We start from the raw sequence: 25,941 nt of genomic DNA, 5'->3' as shown, positions 1-25,941 counted from the left end.
GTAACTGCACCCACAGGTCTGACCATAACTCCACCCACTGAACAATTCAGAAAAATGCTCAAAGTGGGCAAGGGGCTGAGAGGGGGGTGGAGGGGGGTGGTTGTGTCCGGCAGCTCAGTGACGTCCCCTCCCCTGGCCAGAGAAAAATGGAGAGTGCCACAGAGTCACAGGGCACATCTTTTAGGGTGGAGGACTTCTCCCCTCCAGAGTCCCCTGAAGAGCACTTTAGTGTGGTGGAGGACAGCGGTGGTCCCGAGCCCTATCAGTTCGAGCTGTTGGCTCCAGCCCCACTAATACCTGAAGCCGGAGCTTTCAGAGCCGAGGCAATGCAAGTGTGAGTGCATTGACAGGCGTTAACATTCCTTTTTATATATAAACATTTCATGATGTAATTTTGTCCCAAACGGACGACTCTACGTCACCATTGGCTTGTGAGGTCCAGGGTTGATTTAAAAAAAGTAGATGGCGTGTTGAGTCATTTCCAACCCATGAAATGCCGATTTGGTCAGAATTGTCAATATTAACAGCAGCATTGATGTGTTTCAGTGTGCAGTTACTTTTTAAAGGAATAATGCAAGCAGTTGAACAGTGTAACACAATTATACATATAATACAGGACAAGACTACCCAGAACAAAACACCTATAACAACTAAAAAGAAAAACTAGTTTGCAAAGTCATTAAATTAATTTAATAAAAGCAACAAAAGAATGAAATCAAAAGTGAAAACTAGTGAGGCAGGGTTTCATATGAGTTCATTCTGATGCCTGAATTTGAGAGAGAGCAGCTTTCATTCTTGCTCACAGCAAAGTCAGGTTAATCCCTCTCTGGCCCAAAAATGCTCGACAGTAAGCATGGAGGGATGTGGCGGAAGCCCCCCCACCCCCACCCCGTCATCGGCCCTCGTGTGCTCCCAAATAGTGCGAGGGAATGAGGTCAGTGTGACTCCTGGTCCTGGCAGGCGGTGTCTCTGTTCATGATGAACTGTGGAGGTCAGCAGCTCAGGACTCACATGCAGAAACCCTCACATGCAAACTACTCTTATTGTGTGACTGAGTGAAGTTGTGAGCCGGAGATAACCTGACAGCTCTTTGCTCAGTGAGAGGAAGCATAGAGAGGACATGCATGATGTTTGTGTCCTGCAAAAAAACTATAATCACTTTGATGTCAGTGCATTGAACAGCTGAACACATGAAGAAAACCTGATTGTTTTTAAACGCTGACATCAGTCTTGCTCTGACCTACTTAAACTGGATTTTAGTCGGCTGCGTTTACCAGGTGATCATGCACATGGGGTGTTTCTGTTTGCTGCTATTTATACGCCAACAACACGACAGAACGAGTCATTAATCCGAATTAGGTCTGAAGCTGGAAACCAGACAGTTAAGCCTGAATTAACAATGACTGATCAAATACAATACCTGGTTTTATAAGTTTGTGTATTTCCCAACACACACCCACATCGTGTGAGATCATTTTCATGTGTGTGTGGAAACACGCGGGTGCCTTCACTTGTGTATTTTTAGGGGGGGGGGGGATCTCCCTTGTCCACCATCTGCCTAACCCTTCAAAGACAGCCGTCTAGATGCCAACCTTTCTGTCATCATTACCTCCCTTCTTTTCATTCCCAGAAGCCCATGCTTCCTCTGCCTTTTGCCTATCGACAGCCCCTCTGGTTACCCATTATTCACCCTGCCCCCTCCACACTGAGCCCACTGACCTACTAACCAGACAAACAGCCTCTAACATTTCTGTGTGTGGGTCCCTGCTGCTGCTGCTGCTGCTGCTGCGTCACGTGAGGGTCACAATACTATATTTATGTAGCTGCAAACAGTGTGACTGTGTGTCACACGTGAGCTAAAGGTTATTGACTGTAGTGTTGCAATATGAAGCTTGTTTTTGTGGATTTTACTGATGGATTCCAACCTGACAGAGCAAACAAACACTTTACATAGAAGCGGTTATTTTGGTTCATATTTAAAGGAATGTATTCAACCCAAAAGACAGGTTCAGTGACAACATATTTACTCTTGAGAGTTACACTTTAAATTGACACATCAATACAATACACAAGGTTGAGTTTACCCGTCTCTAGCCTGTGAAAACAATATGAGTTTTGGATGTCTTTTGTAGCTGTTTTGGAGACAATTTCACAGAGTTTAAAAAATGACCTTTAATCTGTTTTAAGGCTTACATATGTCGGATTAGAATTGACACTTTTAAAGGTAAATGGGCCGTACTTATATAGCCACTTTTGATATATTGATTGAGTCATGATCCAAAACTTGTATTTGCCTAGATAATAGAGCTGCACACAGTTTTTTGTGTTTACAAAAATAACTTAATAAATAAATGAACTAAAAGATGTCTTCAGTTTAGCTGAGCTTTAACTCTCTATCATCTGTGAGTCCATGTTTATGCTGTACTCAGGTCTTAGAGGGTGTGATATTGTTAAAACTTATTATAAATGATGTTGAGCAGCTTTCAGGTGATTTCTTTATTGTGTTGAATTAATGTATGAATGTCTTCTTCAACTAGTTACATTAAAAGATTAGAGAAGCTGTTTGCAGCAGTTATAATTGTTTCCATGTGTGCAGTAATGTCGCTGCAGCAGATATCATGGGACATTTAAGCAGCAAAACTAAAAACTGATTCAAACTGTTATAAATTGACAGGACAGAGGAAACTCCAGAGAGGACTGAATAAACTCTTAGCATCTTAAATAACATTCTGAAAACAGATGGAGCTCAGGATTTATAAGGAGGACCGCTGTTACACTCCAAACTATTTCACTGTAACCTCAACTGACTGTGGGACCTGTTGGATATGTGGAAACACATTTCATTTAATTACAATTAGATACTGACTGATCCTGTCTGCATGTCTAAAGATTATCAGTAAATAAGTCCTTTGCATGTTTAGCTTTTAGATGTCGTATCAAACTGGTAGTATTGAACGCAGCTCTATTGCTACCACTTTGCGAAACGATCATATTGCATATATTGCAAGTGGCAGTTGGACTGTTTTCGCTTTCTAGTTTAAAATAGTTCCACACTGCTGATGTTTTAGCCTCTGGGTTGCTAATGCTAAGTTACTTGCACGTTTGCGTTCTGCCACAAATTGTGCTCAGTTTACGACAGCTGGTGTAAACGATCTGGGTGAGATGATCGGCTCAAATTGCCGATCCCAGATCAGTTAAAAAATGCCTAGATCGGCTCTGATCCAATTGGGATCGGGACATCCCTAGGTTTTATACTACATGTTACATTCACCCTTTCAGACTCACATTCACACACTGATGGCAAAAGCCTAAGTGCCAATCTCCAATCAGGATCTATAGGCATTCATATCCGATGGCTATGCCTTCAGGATCAATTCAGGGTTCAGTGCCTTGCCCAAGAACACTTCGACATGTGACTGTAGCAGTCAGGGATCAAACCCCCAACCTTTCGATTGAGAGACGACCGACTGTATCACTACCGCCCCATCGTCCCGCATTTTGTGCATGCTTGTGTTCCCATCAAGAATGAAATCAGATGATTTATATGCCACTCTGTGTACTTGGTATGAAGCTGCAGCCAGCAGCAGGCTAACATACCTTATCTCACCGATGAACATGTTATATCTTGTTTGTTTGTTGTTACGATGGCACACCTGGTTGACAATAAGAATTAGGTTAAAGGAAGTTGGATGATGTTTTCTGTATAAATTGTAAACACTGTCTCACCTGTCCTGCGAGGAATAGACACAATCAGACACTTTGTTATCGCAGCCATTTTTTTATAAAAAAACAACATTTTAATTGTATCTGTTCCTTTATTTATTTATGTGTGCAGACACAACCTCCTGTTCCAAGGGTTAAATTGGAGCAGATCACGGTAAGGTGTCCCGGGAAGGATTAAAGAGGGTATCGAGTTAATTTAGAGCACTAGGAGGGACATTAGTGTCCCCGCTCTCCTTAAAAGCTTCACAAACCTTATTTGTATTGGAAACAGAGTTGTCTGTGCTGCTGGGCAGTGTGCTGTGTTTGTTTATCTGTAATGTTGTGTTTAAACAACGGGTCAGGGGGGTTTGAAACAAGTCACATGTTGGCCTAAGGAACCCTTAATGTTTAAACAAGCCCAAAATATTTGCTTGGCTCGGTTTGCAGCAGGTTAGAGCATGAGAAAGTCAACATACATTCAGAGTCCCTGCAGAAATTTGAATTTCAACTGTTATCATCAGTGAAATGATGCCACTGAAAAGGGCAAACTCAAGATAATACATGGAAATTTTTAGCTCTTAAGTATTATTTACCAAAGTTACGTAACTTCTTTTAATTCATTTGAAGTCTCTGAATTTCCCATGAAAATGATACGGTGCGATGTGGTGTAATGTGGCTTCTTAAGGATGCAGGGTGACAGAGACGGGGCCTGCTTGGGCATGCTAGTGTGTAATGTGAGTGTTTGGCATGCATTCAGGGAATGTATGTGTGTGTGTGTGTGTGTTTGTGCGCATTGAGTGTGATGGAAATCATGATTTTGGTATGACAGAAAGGAGCTTAAGTCGCCTTCTTCTATTAATCACAAAGAAATCACCAGCTAATACATCTAAAAAAGGTTATTATGAATGGAGCTTACAGTGTGCAATAAGTGAACCTGCACTGTGCTGTCACTATAGACTCATCATCGTGTGTGTGCGTTTGTGTATCATGGATCAAAGTGTTGGGCCAAATGAGAAGGCACCACACACTCGCACTAATACTCTTAATCCACCTGCCTCCTCTGTGTCTCTGTGCGAAGGTGTGTGTGTGTGTGTGTGTGTGTGTGTGTACGCGCATTACCCCTGCCAGAGGGCCAGGTGGGATGTTCACAGGGTATTATGTTGGGGAAAAAGTTCCCCCTGGCACAGAGATGCTATAGCTTACAGAGGATTTAAGAAGGACTGACAGGAGAGGGGGAAGAAAGGTAAAGAGGAATGAAACAAAAGGTCGAGAGAACATGAAGACGAAATACGGATAAAGAAGAGAAGTGAGGAAAGGAAGAAGAGAAAAGAAATATGAGATAAATATGTGATTTTCAGCCAGGAAGGATGGGAGGATTATGTGATAGGTGTTAATGGAGGCTGGAAAGGTGCAGAGAAATGTGACGACCGAGCTGAAATATTTATTGTCCTACTTTGACTCCCTGTGTGTGTTTTACCTTTACAGCTGCTGGTTGTTTTCTCTCTACAGTGAGGCGTCTGAGTGGAAGTCTGCTCCCTGCTGCTGCGTCCAGAGAGCGACTGACCACTGCATGTGCTGTGGGTGTGAGTGTATTTCAGTGTGTGTGTGTGTGTGTGTGTGTGTGTGTGTGAACCACAGGGAGGTTGGTCTGGTGCACCCCGCCCTGCTGACTCCTTTTAAATAAGCAACACTGTGTGTGTTTGGACTGTAAGGAGCGAGGGCAGCTACTCATGGGAATATATATATTGTGTGTGCATTTTGTGTGTGTGTGTGCGTGTGTGCGTGTGCGCACAAACTCACTAAAGCTTCCCTTTAAACACTGTTTTGCAGGCCTTAATGACAGGATATCCTCGACCACACCTCCATCATAATGATATTCCTTTTTTTATGGCCTAGCTGTCTGTTATCCCACTTTCCTTCCTGATTTTCTCACTTACTAGAATACATTGTTTATTATCTCACAAGACATCATTGGAAATTCAAAGGCTTTTGTTATCACGGCCTGTTGCAATCATTATATAATTGCCTGAGTGCATTTATCTGAAGCTTTCGTTTGGCACAATTACCTACCCACACTGACTAAAGATATGAGACCTTCTGACCTGGAAGTTCTGATGACATTTACTGGCAGCTTTTAGCTTTCAGGAGTCTCAAACAGTCTTACGCTACAAACATTCAATGGCCTGCACGTGTTCTTGTGGGTCTGTTGTTCAGTCATGTCTTCAACAACACATTTAGTCCAGGAAGTCCAGTTTGACTAATACATCGACGGGTTTATCAAACACCTAGACACTGCTCAGTGCTTTATGATGCTATAAAACTGGATTGTACTAATAAAGAAACTTTCAACGGCCTTCATTGTAACGATTGCAAGGTAAACACGAGAGATAAACATTCAGATGTTATCCACTTGCATGTACTTGATAAGCAACAGTTAAGTGAGATGATGTTATATTATAGGAGAAGCCAGGATCTACTTTTTTGTTGTCACCACACGTCATATATTTTGTAGCAAAATTTGGATGCTGCAGGGAATGTTGGCTCCCTTTGTATGCTGCTGTAATGTTTCTATAGGGCTACATGCATCCATTCATCCATTAGCTATACCATTTATCCTATTCAGGGTTGCGTAGGTGCTGAAGCTGATCCCAGCTGTCATTGGGCGAGAGGTGGTGACAACCTTTCACACTCACACCTACGGGCACCAGATGATTCAGAGTCACCAGTGAACCTAACCAGCATGTCTTTGGACTATGGGAGGAAGCCGTAGTACTCAGAAGGAACCGACGCATGTGCACCACCATGCAGCCCTGTTGGACTCCATCCATCCATCCATCCATTATCTATATCGCTTATCCTGTTCAGGGGGGCTGGAGCCAACATAAGCTGTCATTAGGCGAGAGGCGGGGTACACCCTGGACAGGGTGGCAGTCAATCACAGGGCTGACACAGACAACCTTTCATACTCACATTCACACGTGGGCAATTCACGAGTCACGTTCGAGTCACCTCACAAGCATGTCTTTGGACTGTGTGAGGAAGCCGGAGTACCCGAAAGGAAAAAACACATGCACGGAAAGAACATGAAAACTCACACACACAGAAAGGCCCCCTGCTAGAACCTTCTAGCTGTGAGGCAACAGCGCTAACCACTGCACCACAGTCCAGCCCTGTAGGGCTACAACTACAAATAATTGACTAATCTGCTGATTAATTATTCGATTAATTGTTCTGTTCATAAAATGTCAGAAAGCCACAAGAGGGAAAATAGCTTCAAATATTCACATTTCTGATGCTTGAACGAACGATTGTTTTGTGTTTTCGCTTGAATAAACAAAGGTGATGTGGTTATTAGATTATTAATCAATCTATTTAATCTATCTAATCAATTAATTTTCTGTCATTTTTGATCAATCTAGCTGACAATTGCAGCTCTTGCAATAATTATACTTATAAGAAGTGGTGTAAAATGTGAAGTATATGGGTAAAAAATGTGAATATACCAGGAAAAGCAGCTGAATCGGCAGCAGTTTGGAATAATGTGAGAAAAAATAGTTCAAATGAAAAGAAAATACTAATCGTGGACTGTTCACACATTTAAAATGATCTATTATATGTGTATGTATTGATTGTTTCTTAGTGATAATAACTTTTTATGTTCTTGTACATCAGCGGCTTTAAGAATAAATGATTCATTGTCTCCACTTCGTGCATTACAGGTGCTGGTGTCACAGGTGGAAATCAAATTCAAAAGAAATCCAGATTAATGAGAGTGTCGGGAAGATCATGTGACTGTGAGGAAAAGCTCCTGCTTCCTGACTCTCTTCCTGCTCCTGCACAGAGGGGGCGGAGTCTTCCTCAGCAGTAGGAGGACTCTCATGTTACTGTTCATTTAGCTCTCACACACAGGCAGCACACACACCACATGCATACCGGCACTCTGCCTCTTGTGCTTGAGATCCTACCTGCTTCTTCCAGCGCAACTCACAACTCTGCTGCATTTTAACTTTTTGTTCTCAAGAGATCCAGCTGAAGATCTCACAGCCTGACTCGTGTAGATCATGTAAGTAAACTTTACCTTCTGTCCTGTTTGAGTAGATCTTAGCGCCTGCTGTGTGTAGACATGGGCTTGTGAATGTGGATTTTAAAAGGGGTGGGGGCTTGTTGCTCTGGCAGGTATCAACAGCAAACCTAACTGTTAACAGAGTTATGTTTCGACCACATTGTTTCTGTCAATATGTCTTATTTTATGGCACGATTATGTTAATGTGTTCTCATAATATCTTAAACAAAGGATGTAAAAGAGGGTCTTTATTGTGTCAGGTTGAAAAAGCATACAAAGCAAATGAAATAGTCACAGGGAGCCATTGTCTCTTTCTGCGTCTCTGCCTGTGCTTCCCCGTCCTTGAGTTCGAATGCCAGATCTAAAAATACAGGTCTTGATTATAACATTTGGCAGCTCTGCTCCAAGACTATTTTCATTTTCTCAGCCCGCTCAGCTGTGAAAGGGTGAGAAACTGTGGGGCATGCTGCAAGTGAATGTGTTGTGACAGTTTGATTTAGAAGATATAGTTTGTATGTTTTTGGATATTTTTTGACAGAACAACCGAACAGATGGTATAATAACTCATAACCAACAACCAAATACTTAGACAATATTAAGCAAAACAAAGTGGAATAAAAGAGACTTAAAAAATTCTACCAATTCATTATTTCAGGTGGCAGTTCAAACTTACTTTTTTCTCTGTATGTTCATTTGAATCAAATGAGTTGCAGCGAGGACACGTCTAAAACCTGGAGGCGACCCAGGGCCAGACTAAAGAAACACTCATCCAGCTTACATATGAAATTTGCAATGTACACATACAGTATGACTCATTTGCAAACACTACTGATGAGTCAAAGAGACACTATGGCCTGTTTTAGGCCTCATTACAAAATTTAAATATACTGTAATGAGTTAATAGAAGAAGAAAAAACTTCTCCGTCAACAATTTGAAAAATATACAACAGTTTACGTAGAAAACAATACTTTTGCCATTTTTTGATAAGACAGCGGATAGCGTCAGAAATACAGGAAGATAGAGAAGGGATGACATGCAGCAAAAGGGCCGAGGGTCCGGGTTGACCCCGGGGGCTGCTACGTTAACGAACGAGCCTCTAAATACGGGGTGCACGCCTTTACCACTGAGCTTAACCGACGCCCCCTGTCTTTATACTTTTACATTGAATCACACAATGGTGCAATAGTGCTGTCACAGCGATTCCCTAATTTTACTCAGCGTTACAGTGTTGGGGAAGCAAAAGACGCGCGGTGTGTAAGCAAATATTGCAAACTTCACTTACACACACACACACCCATGGCGCTGTTGATAGGAGAGCTGAAGATAGACAGGAAATATCGGGAGAAGAGAGTTCGGGAAGACATTCAAAGGGCGCCCCATGCCTCTTCTTTAATGTAAAACTCACACAGGCGAAATGGTGGGGCGAGGTTGTTACGCTTAGGTAGTAACAGGTGCACGCTACTAAGCTACGTGCATAAATACATGCATCGGAAAGGTCAAATATAGTCCTTCTTGTTCTCAAAATACAACTCATTGATCAACACATCACTTTCTTGAGTCTGCTCGTCAGTGTCGCTTTTTGGCGACTCTGGCAAAATTAAGGTGGATGGCGTCTCAAAGCTTCCCGAGGTGGAGGCCGTCTCCTCGCTCCCTAGCAAAACCACATGATTTGTGGATTATTTTGAACTCCTTATAGCCTCACCTAAATTAAATACCAAAATATATTGTGGTCATTTCTTCTTTTGGCCATTGTGGTCAACGACTTGATGGTACGGCCTTTTGAGTGCTTTAAAATGTCTCCTGTTATAACGCAGTCACAGAGCAGTTTTGTGATATGGTCAGGAATTAGACTGATCCGTGCCAGATTTGTCTATAGACTGTTTAAGTTAGAAACAATAGTGTTTCAAAGCTGTCTGTTTATCTAACGTTTAACAAGCCCATCTGCTTTTTGTCTTTGTCTCTTAATTTCATAGTTTTCCTTTTGTTTTCAAACCTGCGAATAGGAGGTACAGAAATGGTGAGTGCTTATCACACAAAGCCGTTGGCTAAAACAAACAGAAACTTACTTTTTACATCTCCGCTCTTTAGACCTGCAGCACCTCTCTCTGTCAGGGGAAAGGTAATCATTGACAGAACAGGGTTGGAGAAAGAGCCCAGCATGTGAGTGTATTTGTACATGTGACTGCAACCAACGAGGTGTGTGTGTGTGGGTCTGTCTTAGCCTATGACACATTCATACCAGCAAGACCAACAATCTGAGGCAGCTTGACTGAAGGATAAGGACACATTTTTAGCTAAATCAATCAGTCACGTTATATTTGTCACACCGCAGTCATCACAGTGAAAAATGATCCTGTTATTTCCATAGATGTTAAAAGATGTAAAATTGGAAAGGTTATAGTTACAAAAGTCAGTGGTTTAAATAAGTGTTTCGAAAGTAGTGGTTAGAGTTACGGTTAGGATAAGTCACCAGGAAATGTCTAAGCAATGTCCCCCAAAGTGACCGCCGTAAATACACTGTATATGTGTGTGTGTGCGTGTGTGTGTGGCTCTGGAGCTGACTGAGGACAGCAGTGTGTGATTGATTGCCTCCACGCCTCCGTACGCTGGAATGTGTTCATCAACACCACGTTGCACTTTCTGTTTACCTTCCTGCTGTGTTGCTTCAGCATAGAGCTGATACACGTTAAGGTTAGCTAACTCTCTCTGTATAAGGATGAAGAGGCAGCTAAACCTCTTGTAATTTTTTCAGTTAAAAGTTAACAATGTTGTCTTTGTTACAGTTGCCTGGTATGAATCAATACTATTTTCTGAAATGTAACTTACTTTTTATTTACTGTTTCTGCATGCAAATTTTAAAATTGTTCCGAAACAAACAACTAATGATTATAAAAAATAGTGTTTTATTGCACATGTATGTTACAGGAAGTACTATAATAATCATACTGTTATGATTTTAGGCATCAAAGAGAATTAGAAATGTAACATTTATTAAGTCATTTAGAGTTTTCAAAATAAAGCAATAAATTATGTTTTGTGATATAGCTAAAAATATTCAAATATAACGAAAAAAATCATTTTTATTATTTCGCACTTTTAAAGGTACTCAATGGCTCTTTAAATGATATGAACACAACAGCAGAGACAGTAAAAGCAAACAATCAAAGTACAGACATTACAGTTAAATATATATGTATATAAAAGAAACCAATTAAAACACTGTAAATCTGCTTTTAATCTGTGATCCCTCATTATGTCTTACGAGGCTTTTGAGGGCAGTTTTAAAAAGAGGGGAGTGAGGGAGAGTGTCTGAGGTTTTGGGGGAGAGAGTTCAGGAGGGAGGGGGCAGCAATGGAGAAGGCTCTGTCCCCCCCGAGTTCGGTGCTTGGATCGGGTGAGAGGGGTGAGGAGGTTGGCGTTGGTGGATCTGAGGTTGCAGGTGGGAGTGGATATTATTTATAGGCCATATTGCTCAGCTCTGGTTGGGCCAAAGGAAAGGAAAGTTTTTCGGGATTGTATGTTGACTGATCAACTACATTTCCAGTGACAGAAATGTTTGACAGTGATGTTTGAGACATGCAAAGTTGCTTTTTTATCGCCTTTACAACTTTTTTTTTTACTGTGAAACACAAAGTAGTGGTTAAGAATTTGACAGTTTTTGTATTGTGTTGATATTGTTGCAATTTATACCGAACCCATATTTTTCTACTTAGGGAACGTGGGCCAATTACAGATGTTAATATCTTGTCTGTGCTGCTGGGTTATATTTTCCTGAGGGAAGACTTAGCCACCTACTTAGTCAAAAGCCTTCCCCTGACATACACACAAACACACATAAACACAAGCACACACACAGATATGAGGACGTCTACATCCATAGATGCACAGTTAACATAAACACATGAGACAGGATTTCATTAGACCCCCCCTTCATCCCACCCCTGGATGTAATTGTGCATGGATGTGTGTGTGTGTGTGTGTGTTTCCTGGGGCCACAGACGCAGACAGTGGCGGGCAGAGGTGGAGTGAGTGGGTGGGTGGTTGGGTGGGGGTTAAGGGGAGACAAGCAGATGAAGAGAGTGGGGGAGGGCCATACAAAGATGGAGCTGGATGTTATAATAACTGCTTATGGTTCAGTGCTTATTTTTGTGAAGTTGTCTAGACTCTAGTGGACATAAGAGTTGCATAACGCTGCAGTCCGGCACTTCAGTCAGGCATGACAGTCGAGTTCTTCCTCCTGCAGAGAGCTGTTTTTCAGAGTCACAATCAGCTTCACATTATTGTTTTATTGTGAGAATTTGACCTTTTGACTTCCTCTCAATGCACTCACACAGAAATATACACATAGTATAGGACAAAAACAACACAGCTGAACAAAGGTGAACGTAAACACTGAAGCATTATGTGCATACAAGTAGGTAAACAAATGATATTAATATACCTAAAAAGTAGGCTATATAAAGCTGTATGTATATACAACCATCAATGCATGACAATGTGCAATGTCTATACAAGTCAAAGTGTTTCTGTATGTTGTAAACAAGAACACAAAAGAGGAATAGTGTAGAGTGAAAGAGTGATGATTAAAGTTGGGGTAGGCAATTTATTTACCGTAAAATCCGGAATATAAGTCACAGCAGAATATATGTTTTTGGGGCTTACCTAGAGGGGAAAGGTTTTCTGTAGATATTTATTAATAAAAACATGTATACAAGTTATTTCAACACTATTTCAATTTATTTTCATTTAAAACACACACAAATTACAGCTTACCATCTGTTTTCGCCATGTCTAGTTTGCAATCCTGCTAGCTACCAGTGCTGTAGCTAGCGGTAATGGCGATCATGACGGTGCATGTCCCCGACAAAGCGTTGGCAACAATCATGATCGCTTAAAACAGCATGGAAAACAGCACGGAAAACAGCACTGCGGCATATTGTAAATAGGAGGCGTTGTAGTGGCTCAGACCCGGAAACAGTTTAATATCGAGATGTGAAGTCACCCAGGAGTCACCACTTAACAACCGGATAGCGTCATCGTCTGGGTGAAATACTGTAACACAATAACCTCTCTCTGCATTTTGTACTGGTATATCGGTTGCACAGGTATATAGGACGCAGACAACTTTTAAGATGAGAAAAAAAAAAATTCAAAGTGCGTCTTATACACTGAATTTTACGGTAGATGTAAAGGTCCACTTGTCTGCACTGTCTGTGCAGTCATTGCAACCAGAGCTACAAGCTAAAGCTGTCAAGCTAGTCACACAAGAATGACAGAGAAAGCTGAAACAGGATGTGCAGGGTGTGATGGGTCTGTAGTGATGTTTCCTGAATGGAGGGCAGGTTGGCATTTTTTCCACAGTCCTGACTGTCTGTTCCTGTGGCCAATCTAAACCACACAGTAATCGAGCTACAGAGACTGAATGGACTGGCACTGATCCTCTGCTGGGCCTTTTCGATGATCACATCGATGGTGGAGGTCCCTCAAAGGTCCTATAGGAGATTTTGAGACCCACAAACCTGCAAGTTTTATTAGCAGAGACAGTGCTGTTCTGTTTAGTGATGGGGGACAATCACCATACTGCTCATGACGTCCACTGACATCTCCACAGTTACGAGTGTGTTCAGCTCCAGGTTGCCTAAACTGCATGAGAGCAAGCTGTTCCACTTCCTGTATGTAAGCAGTCTCAGCATGGCCAGATCTGGTGCCTGCTCGCTCGACTGTATGGTGAGACCAGGTCATTAAGGGTTGAAGCCTGTGAGATCTGGTGCTCTGGTGCTCTCCTCTCTGTCTTCATTAACTGTCTGTGGAGCTCCCTGAATCAACCCTGGAGGGGAGTGGCTGATAACCTTTTGAACTCTTCTTTTAAGCTTTTTATTGACTAAAACTGAAGCAGGAGTGTCCCAGTGGGGTGATGGGCTGGTGCTTCTGTCGTTGGTCAAAGCAGAATAGGTTTATACCCAGATACAGGCGTATTTCCCATCAGATTAGACCAGCATTCGACCAGAAGATAGAAGGAAGATGCTTGAATGAGTTTATTAAGCGGGGAGTGTTCATGTGGCAGACATGATAACACTCACATTATGGAAAACTCATATTTCCTGCCTGTCTCTTGACCCTTATGGCAGGGGTACCATACAGCTTCTTTTTTTACAGTCTCAGCTTTACTGTGTCTTAAGTGGCAATTAGCAAATATTAGCATGCTGCACATTTTAGCACGCTGAGATTATAAATGTAGCATCTAGCTCAAAGCATGACTTTAAGTAAAGACCATAGACTGATTATGAGAAGTGGATATAGTGTCTTGGTTTAAAAGTGCCTTAAACCTGCATTCTTTCTAATAGCCTGCAGAGGGTGACTCCATCTACTTCTCAGTTGACGTAATACCTTTGTAAACATTTTCCGATTGGGTCAAAGGTCAAGGTTGGTAGTTATGTTCCATACAGCATGATATTATTTTAGCAAATTTTCGTCCAATTTAGAGAAAATCAACAATAAAGAAGGGTACACTTTAAAGTACCTGTAATTGACACTGCAGCCCAAATATGGTCCCCTCTGGTTCCAAAAGCCAACATGCCAAGCCCAACTTGAGGTTTCAAAAGGGGGTTCAAAAACCTTCACAGTGGCTAAGTCCGCTACTTAATCTGTATATAGTCTATTGTAAAAAGCCTCCCAGAGCTGCTGGGATGCCTGTCCACTCTTAGTCTTGTGAAAACTATTTGGAACCAGCCAAACTGTCTGAGCCTGACACTGAATCCCTGCTGTGGTATGTTCTTCAGTATTCCCGCTGACCTCTGAACTACTGTATGCTTATACATCTGTGTATGTATCTAGGCATGATAAGCTCTGGAAAAGGCTAGAAAGTGGACTTTGAGTTTGGCTTGTTTTCTCAAACTAAGATTTCCTACAAAGAGTGACCTTTGTTTGCCTTTATTTCTATAAAGGCAGAAATAATAGAAATATCGACTCTTTAAAATCATATACTCCTTTCTCTTAAAGGAAGTGAGTTTAGCGTGGCACTCTATACATTCCATCTATATTGTGCGATTAATTTACAACAGTTGCAGTGCATTGTGTCGAGCAGCATGACAAAGGGGTGAAACGTTAAGTCCAAGTGCCCAGAAATAGCCGGGCTGAGGTCACCATAAAACGGGGACAACCTGCTGGTCAGTCACACTCACACACAGTCAGAGACAAACACTCCAGCCGAGTGCGTTTGTTTGTTTTTCCACCACATTTCCTGTTGTGAAATGCGTCACTGCTTCCTGCTCGTCCCTTTCAATGGGCAACAAACCAGAGAATCACTGCTGACTAACTGCCCTCGAACATCCCCTCTCCCTCTCTCTGCTTGGGGTTGAGATGACTCTTCCAAAGAACATTTATCTCTAAAAACTATCTCTAAATACAAAAATATTTATTTGCTTGTATCTAGCTGCACATTGCCTCTGATGGAGATACTGAGCCCCCTGCAGCTTGGGGGAAAGTTGTTTTATGGCTCAACCAAACCTCTGAAATAGAACTCACTGAAGTCTCCTCATTGTGTTATCTACCCCTTCTTCTGCTGGGTCAGTGTCCGCTGACACCAAGGCCACTGGGATGCACAAACCAGCGTCACAGAACCCACAAACATGAACCAACTTGTTCCTCTCTCTCAGTGTTTAGAGTTCCTTTTGTTGACATGACGCAGATAATTTTCTAGGAAGAAGATTCAGACGTGGCGTGCGTTTCTCGTTTGTAAACAGCAACAAACGAGGAACTGTTTTTTTGTAGAGGACAGTGATATTTGTTACTCAGTAACTTAAAGCTAGAAAATATCAGAAAGGCATATTGCTCCCAGTCATTAGCTCTCCCTATAATTAGTCATAAGCAGGCTGATTTGTAGGTTACCAAAGTCAGCTGTGGTCAAAGTTAGTCATCCCTTCCTGTCAGCTGGAGCTTCCCCTGCATCCCCCCTGCAACATTTCTGGTCATAAAGATGAAATAATAAAGCTAAACACTTTTATCTTCCCTCTTCTCTGTCTCTTTGCTAACATATGACTCACCCGCTCACGCAACGTGGAACACAATCTCTTTCTCTCACACACAGCAGACATCATGAAACATCATTACCCGCTAATATGGCGGTCGGAAAGCTGAATGTTAAAGCAGTCATGCTAACTCGGTGGTTAGCATAGTTTTATGATAATTGAACCGAGCAAGTTTCCATTGCGGGATAAAAATATCATTCCTCTGTCTGTCACTGTGGTCGGGGGCCTGTGGTGTGCACGTCTCTTTGGAGGAATCAGCTGTACAGAACATGAATGGAAAGCAAAAGACGGAAAGTTAGAAAAACAAGATGGACTGGAGATGTTTTTGTTTCTGCAGGGAGTTATTTCTAACTTAGACACACACACACACACACACACACACACACACACGGTCATGATGTAGCTTGATCATGTTGCAGTGTTTGGTGGCAGGCAGAGGTACAACGCTGCTGCACACACAGATTTGTACCACTGCAGAAATGCCTTAACCTACTTGACCTTGTACAGTTGAAGCAATAGCTGCTGTTTTCAGAAATAGACTTTCCAGGCTGACAATATTACTTAAGACAACCCTTAGGTCCATATGTTTGCATTTATTTGCCTCACAGCCAGAAGGTTCCTAGGCCGAATCCCAGTTTGAACGCATGTTTGCATGTTCTACCTGTGCATGCATGGGTTCTTCTCTGGGTACTCCGGCTTCCTCCCTCAGTCCAAAGACATGCTCGTTAGGTTCATTGGTAACTCTAAATTGCCCATAGGTGTGTGCATGAGTGTGAAAGGTTGTCTGTCTCTATGTTTCAGCCCTGTGACTGATGGGCGATCAATACAGGGTGTACTCCACCTCTCGCCCAATGACAGCTGGGATAGGCTCCAGCCTCCTGCAACCCTGACTAGGACAAGCAAGCAGTATAGACAATGGAGATATGTCATAAAATAATCTTTCCATTCCCACAATACCAAAAAGCCTTTCCTAAAAATCTCTTTCAAAAGAAACTACTTGGGAAAAGAAGAGAAAACCTCCCGTAGAATCTTGATTCTCCAGGAAAAAAGGCCTACTGAAACCAACCGCTTCAGTGCAATAGCTATAAGTTATTATAGTAATGCTTGTTTATGTGTCCATTCATAGAAACCCATCCTTAAAGACTTTACCAGAAGCAATACAAACTTTTGGTCACATAAACCACAGCCATTTCAGGTTTAGCATGCGGTAGCCTTACACAGGCCTCTACAGAAAAACATCCTTTCAGTCCAGATAAAGATCTTTTTCACGTCAACAAAAAGAGCAATTTCTTAAGGAACTGCCCACCTTTGTCTGGACTGTTGTTCTGATCCAAAGACATGACACAAATATTTTGACAGAGGTCCCAGTTCGATGTGTAATGGTCTCAAAATTGAACACATATAGGCCTGACCGCGTTTACCATACCATCACATAAAGTCATTGAAAGCTCCATCCCTGTTTCTGCCACACACTTTTAACATGATGACTATTGTGGATGAATGATGTAAACACTAAGTGGAATTGATTGTTTGAGGAATAATGGAGCGCCAGTTTTAGGTTTTAACTATTACACAAGAGCTGTGTGCATGCAAACGCAAACGCACACACATACACACACTAAGTCCCGCCCACACAAACCCATTTCAGCTGATAACTTTAATCCTGTGATCCAGTCTGTGTTACCTGACTGTACATAGCAGATCACCCATGACACTGTCAGAGAGAGAGAAACAAAGACAGAAGAACAGAAGAAGACAGAAGTTTGAACTTCTAAAAATACACAGGTCAAATAAACACAGCTAAAGATATTCAAACTGCACAGAGATCAGATTCAGAGGTACATATGCATATATTAATTCTTCTTATTAACTCAACATGTAAGCAACTTCATTCTTGGTGGATGTATTCTCAGTAAAGCTGCCAGAGGCCAAGCTGGTTTCAAACAAGGACTTTTTAAGAGAAATGCAGTAGCTGCTCAAAATTAGGATCTCAAGACAAGGTTTTTAATGGTTATTTTAGTAGATATGTTTAACATCTATTTAAACATTTTCCAGGCTGGATAATGTTTTTTATAAAACATCAGTGGATTGATCCAGTTTTTACTGTTGTCTTTTGTGTGTTTACTGAAGTATTGTGCAAATATTTTCTTTAGCAGGTGACGCACCAGCGTTGCATCATATCTTGGGCTTGTTGACAGATAAACCACTAACATTCTTTTGTGTGGTAAAAGGGGAACTCCACCATTTATTTTCCTTAAATTCTGGCTTGGAATAAATGTATGAAAATGAAAAAATATATAGGTGTGTTAGGTGAGAAAGATATGAGGGTATCAGACCTCTGAAACCGCAGCTTCTAAACTCTGCTGGAGGCCAGCACCTTGAGGCTACTTTAGCCGCTACTAGCCTAACCATCACTCCTCAACCTGCATTCATGTACTCCTCAGACGTTTCCGTTTCCCTATTTGAGAGGTTTGTCTTCAGACTCTGTTGTGTTTACAATCTCTTAGTTGTAAAGTGGAAATAAAATAGACCCTACAAAGACGATTTGTTGTATTTTATTGCTCAGAACTAATGTAGCTAACTCTACATGGACAGCAGCTAACAGCTAATCAGCCCAATACTATAGAACTAATAACAAAGAACATATAACCCATACCTTAAGAGAATAAAATGAAAACAGTTCTTTAAGTTCACCCAATGTTTAATTTTTTTCTGTAATGCAAACATTTTCTTAAGCAGGTGACGCACCAGTGTTGCATCATATGCTGACAGACAAACCATGAACATTCATTTGTGTGTTGAAGGGGAATTTTATTTATTTTCACATGAATGTCTGGCTTGAGGAAGTGTCATTTGGAGCTAAGACAACAAGCGTTTAAAATGATAACATTTAGGGGTGTTGAGTGAGAAAGAGTGAGCTTATTAGACTTCTGTAGCCTTCTCCTGCTCTCTGCTGGTGGCTAGCAGCTCAAGGTTGCTTTAACCGCTACTACCATAACCATCAATTCTTAACCTGCATTCATGTGCTCCTCGGACACTTTCATTTCCCTATTTGAGAGGTTTGTCTTTAGGACTTGTTGTTAACAAGCTTTAAATCATAATGTGGAAACATTATGGATGCAAAGAAGATGTGTTGTAATTTATTGCTCAGAACTAACCTAGCTAACTCTACATGGACAGCAGCTAACAGCTAATCAGCCCAATTCTATACAACTAATTACAAAGAACATATAATCTATACATTTTGAGAATACAGTCTACCCAAGGTTATTTTTTTCTGGCATGTTTCTGCGTAAGATGGCATCAAGTTAGTCATCTTATTAAGTAGTGTACCAACTTTTTCTCCAACCATCAGTGTTGTTGTTCGGACTCGAGGGGACGTTTATGGGAATTTTCCAAGTCGAGAATTGTTTTTAAGATTATTCCAGCCCCACATGTATGCAGGGTTGGAGGGCCAATATTATTGCATTGTTCTATAACATTGTCCTACAATCACTTACAAGGGTGATACTAGAGTGGTCTTTTAATGTGACGACTATGTTATTAACTACTAAATAATAATAAGAATGTACAGTGTGTGTCTGTCACTGATGGTATCTAAATTCTTTAGATAAGCCAAAAGTCCCAAATGTGATGATGTCATCGGTACGTATAGTCTCATAGTGGGTTTCTGTCTTCCTGTACCTGAAACTAACTGAACAGTCTCTCCTTTGTTTAATTTGGTCACTCACATCATTCTCTCCACGATGTGTTCACTGTTTCCACAATAGTAATTTTTTTCTCTCTCTCCCCGAAATGTGCTCCCTCGAGGTCTGCCTAAAGGCTTTTGATCGCTCCATGTTGTTTTCGGTGATGCAAATGTGTTTGTAATTTAAGCTATTTTAAACTCTTCCTTGGTGTGTCACATGGTTAAGATGAAAGCAAACTGTGGGACTGTGTGTGCAGCTCCTTTAAAAGCAAGTGTGTGTGTCCAAGTCTAAGCTGTCATGGTCGCTTTAGCTCTTTCTCCTTGCTGCTGGTCTGTTTTTCAGGGATGAGAGGGGAGAAAGAGACAGAGAGGGGGGCAGATGTGGGGGAAACAGGGTCACATGTTGAGGAAGACGGCTATAAAAAGACTCATTACAAATGTGCAGATAGATATGTTGGAGGTGGAGGTGAGGATGAGGAGTAAGGGAAAAAGGCCCACTGTCTGGGTGTGATGTAACCCTGGAGTGTAATGTTGTAAACGGTTTAGAGGAGGGGGGAGGGATGAGCCGTGGTGAATAATAGAGGGGAGCGGGGAGAGAATTGTTTTTCAGGGAAATTAGATTTTGGAAAAAAAGGGGGAAATAAATGAACATTGTGTGTGTCAGCAGCGCTTTGAACTCCTAAAACTGAGAGAAATAACAGAATTAACTGGTGCTAAGGTGAAGAAGCAGGGAAAACTTTCACCATCTGTCTTTGTTTCTCTGTCCCTGAGCTATTGTTGTAATTTTTAAGCCAGGTTTTTAGACACTTTTTCCGCTTATAGCACAAGCTAAAAGTTTAAAATACCGATTAAAGCAGAATTAGAAATATATAATTGGACTAAGATTGTTGCTCTATTGTTTGCCTTGTCTCTGTTGTGCACAGAATTTGCCTTCATGTGATGATGAAGACAAAGAGGTAAATAATAACAGTTGTGTGGACTGTCAGCGTTTCTCACAATGTTGCCCTGCTGAGCCTGATGCAAGTCAATGAAAAAAATTGCAGCTGTTTTGACCGTTGTCCTCCCCCCACCCCCCCACCGCTCTCCCTTTCAAAGAATTTTCATTTGAATTACAACCCTGCTCTGTGTTTTGTTGTGCTCTGAGGGGGGAGGGGTCCAATTGGTCAGAATCCCTTTCGCTTTGGACCAATGCAAACGCGACTCCTGCCTCCCACCCCGCCCCCTGTGCCCCGCTGAGGCTCCCGGCCTGACGTGTGATTGGCCGGCTGGGAGGAGCCAGACTCGATATTAAAGCCTGTCCCGTCTGCTCCACTTCAGTGTTCAAAAGAGTCCCTGTCTGTCAGCCGGAGCAGTGTGTGTGTGTGCGTGTGGGTGTGTGTGTGTAATCAGTGTGTGTGGATGCTTTGTTAATGAGAGGCGAACAGAAAACTGAGAGCTCTACTATTATCTGACTTGGACTTCTTTTTAACCCTCTCCAGGACTGTGGGGCTCTGTGGCGGAGTAGCCAACCGGCTTTTTGCGTCAGATGACAGCTGGAGAGGAGGACGGGCTTGACAGACGAGTTGGACAGAGATTGGGGAGAGGATCATAGAGGCTGTCGTGTTACAGGGGATCATTGCCAGCTGATACACCAGACCTGCATTTTGGATAAAGAGCTCCCCTCGGCTGCTCTGTGGCTGACCGCTGACCCCGATCTGCAGCCTAACCCCCTTTTGGGTCACCACTGAGCTAACAGAAGTGGGCCTGATGTGGAATTTGACCCCGACTGACCCAGTCCTACAAGTAGCCTTTTCCTAAGCCTGAACTGGGAAAAACTGAGGATAAAAGAGCAAGAGGGGCGACTGAAAAGAAAGGAGGAAGAAAAAGAGAAGTGAGAGCAGCAGCAGCACAGCGACCGGTAAGGAAGTTAAAGGGGGCTCTGGGTGCGAGGGAGGGAGGAGAGGGGGGAGAGTGGGAAGAAAAGAGAGAATACAAAAGAGCTTTTTTCTTAAGCTTAGAGAGGACATGTGGGAGCTCCACTCTCACCCACTTCTCCTTCTGTCAGTTCCAATGTTGGCTGTAGTCCAACTTAAATCTTATGTCCACAAGATTGTGATTGCTTTTATTACCTTTCGCAACATTTGAAACAATAAGAAGGTGAACCACTCTCTTTCTCACCTCGTTTCCTCCCTTGCTTGTCCTTCCTTTGCACATAATTCTGTTCCAAAAACCATTTGACTGAAAATGTTTCTCTTTCTCTGTCCATTCTTCCAGTATGCCGGTGGAGACGCTGCGGCCGTCAGACGGCCATCTGGCCGGGGTTCCCTTCACCTCTGCCATGCCTTTCAGGATACTTAACAAGGGTCCGGACTACTTCCGTCGTCAGGCGGATCCTGGGGCTCGTAAACTCAGCGCTGTTGAACGTTTAGAGGCTGACAAGGCCAAATACGTAAAAAGCCAGCAGGTAGTTCTCACCCGCCAGGCTCCCATCAAACCACCAATCATCCGAAAGCCTCTCCTTCCTCCGGGGATGATGCTCCAGTGCCAGATCAGCACTCCCCCAGCCCGCAAAGTTCAGCGATGTCCAGCTGATGTGGAGAACGGAGGCGGTAGAGAGGGACATGCAGGAAGGAGAGGACCTGCTCTTAACCTGGATATTCTCAATAATCTTATCAATGATGTATGTGATGGACCAGTGCCATGTTCTCAGTCCTCTTCCTCCACCTCCCCCTCCTCATCGTCTCCTTCATCCGGAGCTAAGAGCATAGGCAGTAGCCTGTCAGCAGAGCAGGAGAGAAATAACCGACTCCTCAACAACCTCAAACCATTGAATCACTGCATCCTCAACTCATCATCCACATCCTCCTGCACCTCCTCTTCACTCAACAACAACCTCAAGACTCAAGCAGAACCAGCCCGCCGTCCACCCCCTATCCCAGCACGGGCACCTCGCATTGGGATTCAAGCGCTCTACAGCTCCCCTAACTCAGTGACAGTGCGCAGGGTGGATGTTCGACCTCAGGCTGAGATAAGGAAGCCTCAGAGGGCTCAGCTGCAGCCCCCACTAAGGCCCAGACAGACTGCTCAAGGACAGGTCGCACACCCAAATGTCCCTCCTCCTCCCCCTCCTCAGAACAAACCCAAACCTCAGCCCAACACCCCATCCCAGACCCTGCCTCCTCCTCCAGCCTACCCGCCGCCCAGTCCCATGTTGGTCCGAGCAGGCATGATCCCTCCAGCCTCCCCCGCTTTCACCCGTATATCTAACGCCAGCTCCAAAGGATCATCCCGTAAGCACCCATCCTTGCACCGCTCCAAGTCAGACCTGAGCGACCGTTACTCCCGCGCCACAGCTGACCTGGAGCGCTTCTTCAACTACTGCGGGCTGGACCCGGTGGAGGTGGAGGGCATGGGCGGAGTGGAACTCTTCACGAGAGCAAACTCCGACATCGTGTCGGTGTCCAAGCTCCGTAGTGTCAGTACGCCAAGCTCGGAGGCGGACAGGGTGAGGGAGGATGGAGGAGATGAGGATGATGAGGATTCGCCAGCCAAAGCTAACGAACGTGTCCCCTACGGCATCTCGGTCATCGAGAGGAACGCTCGAGTCATCAAGTGGCTATACGGCATCCGTCAAGCACGAGATACTAATAATGCTGTCTCTAACGTATAGACCAACAAGGACTTGAAAAGACTTGAAAGCAAAAACAGGGAAGCACTACTTTTTGTATGCATACATACGTCTGAAGAAGGGGAGCCCATCTGTTCATGTTCTGCTGCCTTACATCACATTGTTATGGAAATTACACATCAGTGATTTTAATCCGGGCTGCAGGTCAGGACTGCTTCCCTGCTGGACTGGATGGACATACGTTTCCCTTCCTTTTCACTAGGTCTTTAAAACAATATTGGTATACGAAAGCAATAATAGTATGGTATAAATGATAATGGTGAGAATGAAGGCAGAGGATGCTTGTGATTATTGTTCCTCATGTAAAGGTACTTATTTTATGTATGTATGTGTGTGTGTACCAGAGATCTTTGCAGCACAAAGCCGGACTGGCAACAAAGTGCAAGGGACTCTGGTGCATGTCGTAGTGACTGGTGAACGAGCTAAGAAGAGAACCACGTTGATACTGTGAAACTTCACATAAAAACTTTCATAAACACATTTGTATTTTAAAGAAATCTTTTGGCTGTAAGACTGTTAATATACATATTTATGTCAGCATGCAATTGCCGTTTTTATACATTTGTTTTAGGGGTTTTTCATCCAACAAAGCACACACAATACTCTCACGAAGATAATCACGTCACGACACAGATGCACATTCAGGTCAAGTACAGTAAACATGGCAGCAGCTGCACTTAGTGCCGTCTGTATATCTTGCTTTTACATGGTCTAGTTTTGTGTTTGCACCTGAAACATTGTCACATATCTTGGATTATGCTACACCGGGCGCAGCAAGAGTTTATTATGTACGTCTTGGCACAGATGAGAGAGTAAGCCATATGATGAGGGAGGATCTCAGAAGTGGATGGTTGAAGTAAGTGTCGTATGAAAAGAGTTATTTTGCCTCCACAAAGATGGAAAGAAGATTGAATGATGGGTAAAAAGAAGACAGAAAAGAGTATACTTATGGATAGAAAATAGATATCTATGGTGTATAAGTACTGTATGTCGTGGGTCTGAAAGTGTCTCAGGAAGATGGCAAAACGAAAATGGACCAATTTGGAAAATGTATTTTTTAATATTGGATAACAAATCCTTTTTCTTAAGTGCAATCTGATCTTATCTACTACAATTACAGTAAAGTGAGACTATTGTGTATTTATTTGACTTCCTGTTTGTCACAGCAGGAGCAAGATAGACAGCCAGTCTCCCTTGTACACTTTCTTGACCCTGCATCTACTTCTTTTAACTTTTCAGGGTATGCACCAGCTAGACTTCCTCTTCCTACCTGTACCTATCACAGGTAGATGAAGAGCTGTGTATAGTAACAGAATCAGAAAGCTTGAGAACATCACAGCAGCGATGGTGAACAAAGTGTGCAGTTGAATCCGGCACTGATTGCCCAAAGAGTCTTCGAGTGAGAGATCTAAAATGCTTCAACATGGTGAATTCTTAACAGTTAATAAAAAATGTAAGACTACTTTTTGTTCCCTGTTTTTCTTATTTTTCGGGTCTTTAAAGTTGACTGTGAAAATAGTGATGGCATAACCTGGTTCCAGCACATGGCTGCAAACAGCCACTCCTTTGATTCCTTCAGTGTTTTGGGAGTTTATGAAGTGCTGCTGCCAGGGCCTTGGTTCATTATCTAAAAACTGGTGCAGATCCAGCTCAGCAGAGGCAGGTGTTGTTGGCCTGTAAATCTTATTTCAGCACCAATAATTGACACACAGCAACCCTGGATTTTTATTTGCTTTGATCTCGTTGCATAAGTGGTATTAAGACAGTATGCCCACTGACTTCAGCCTGGAAGTCTTTGGCAGCTATAACCCCCCTCCCAAGAGTTCATGCAAGCATCTTACCATGTTCAGACCTCTACATGGGCTATAATGGCTGCAATGTTATCTTTTTGCCAACAACAGTTCAGATAGTAATTCAAATGTCTGACAACATTTCAACAGAGGGGACTGCAAAGAGATAGACAGTTCCAGAAACAACCATTGCTCTCTTTAAATTGTTTGGTGTTTTATATACTTATCTTGGATCCAACACAACACAGCAACATAAAAAAACTTACCAGCCCAGGTAGAGGTAGACCAGCACTCCCATGTTCTGCAGGTAAAATTTCTGTTTTTGTCAATGGAGTTTGGTGGCTTTGAAGAGAGCAATTTGAACAGCTGGTTCTAGTCAAAAAAGGATCTGTTCTTATCAAAAACATACATCTCTGCTGGAATCCACCCTGTAATGTTCTCAGACACGATCTGAGCCCTTAGTGGCAAAAACATTTGGCCTCAAAGATTACATTGCAGCTATTACAGCCCATCTCACAGCTGCGGGCTGAAGCAATCTACTGGAGGATTCCAAAAGATTTGTACCCATTAATCATTCAGACCCCAAAATATGTCAAAATATGGCCTAGGATTAATGATAACAGAATTCCTACTTAATGCACTCTGTTAAGATAAGGGGTGTTAAATGAGTGGGTATAAAAGGGGTTATCCATTATACTGAAGCTGTCAACATTGAAAATGCAAGCATACAAAGAACATTAAGACAAAAGTTTAGACAAAAACATGATCAAAATCAGGGTCTTGTCTCACCCTGACACAAATTATTGATTTAGAAATGATTCTATTAATTAAAAAAATTATTATATTTCTGTTTTCCATTTAAAAATAGTCCATCACACTCACAGTGGGAGCTGCATCCATAGCAACGGTTAACTCGTTAACTGAACTTTCTTAAAATGAGCTGTGTTTACTCACATTAAAATGAAAACATTTCCTCTGTTGGTGAAGTAACCTTTATTGTTTT

The 25,941-nt window shown here is 42.5% G+C and overlaps 1 protein-coding gene across 2 annotated transcripts; it reads left to right on the top strand.

The window, feature by feature from the left end:
• The first annotated feature begins 7,624 nt into the window (after positions 1-7,624).
• LOC138590388 (protein FAM110A) lies at positions 7,625-24,600 on the top strand. 2 transcript variants are annotated; one of them, XM_069661018.1, is made up of 3 exons: positions 7,625-7,765; positions 20,960-21,378; positions 21,735-24,600. In XM_069661018.1, exon 3 carries the CDS (start codon positions 21,736-21,738, stop codon positions 23,128-23,130), a length of 1,395 nt encoding a protein of 464 aa, XP_069517119.1. In that variant the 5' UTR covers positions 7,625-7,765; positions 20,960-21,378; position 21,735; the 3' UTR covers positions 23,131-24,600. The 2 variants fall into 2 exon arrangements, with proteins under 2 accessions (XP_069517119.1, XP_069517118.1); XM_069661017.1 differs by lacking the exon at positions 7,625-7,765 and having other exon boundaries at positions 20,819-21,378.
• Positions 24,601-25,941: the final 1,341 nt, after the last annotated feature.

This window comes from Semicossyphus pulcher, unplaced genomic scaffold (genome assembly GCF_022749685.1).
Source record: "Semicossyphus pulcher isolate SPU_LCO1_2020_fin unplaced genomic scaffold, fSemPul1.0.p SCAF_13, whole genome shotgun sequence".
Taxonomy (NCBI): Eukaryota; Metazoa; Chordata; class Actinopteri; order Labriformes; family Labridae; genus Semicossyphus; species Semicossyphus pulcher.
Note: the sequence above shows the minus strand (reverse complement) of the source record. Positions and strands in the feature narration are given on the sequence as shown.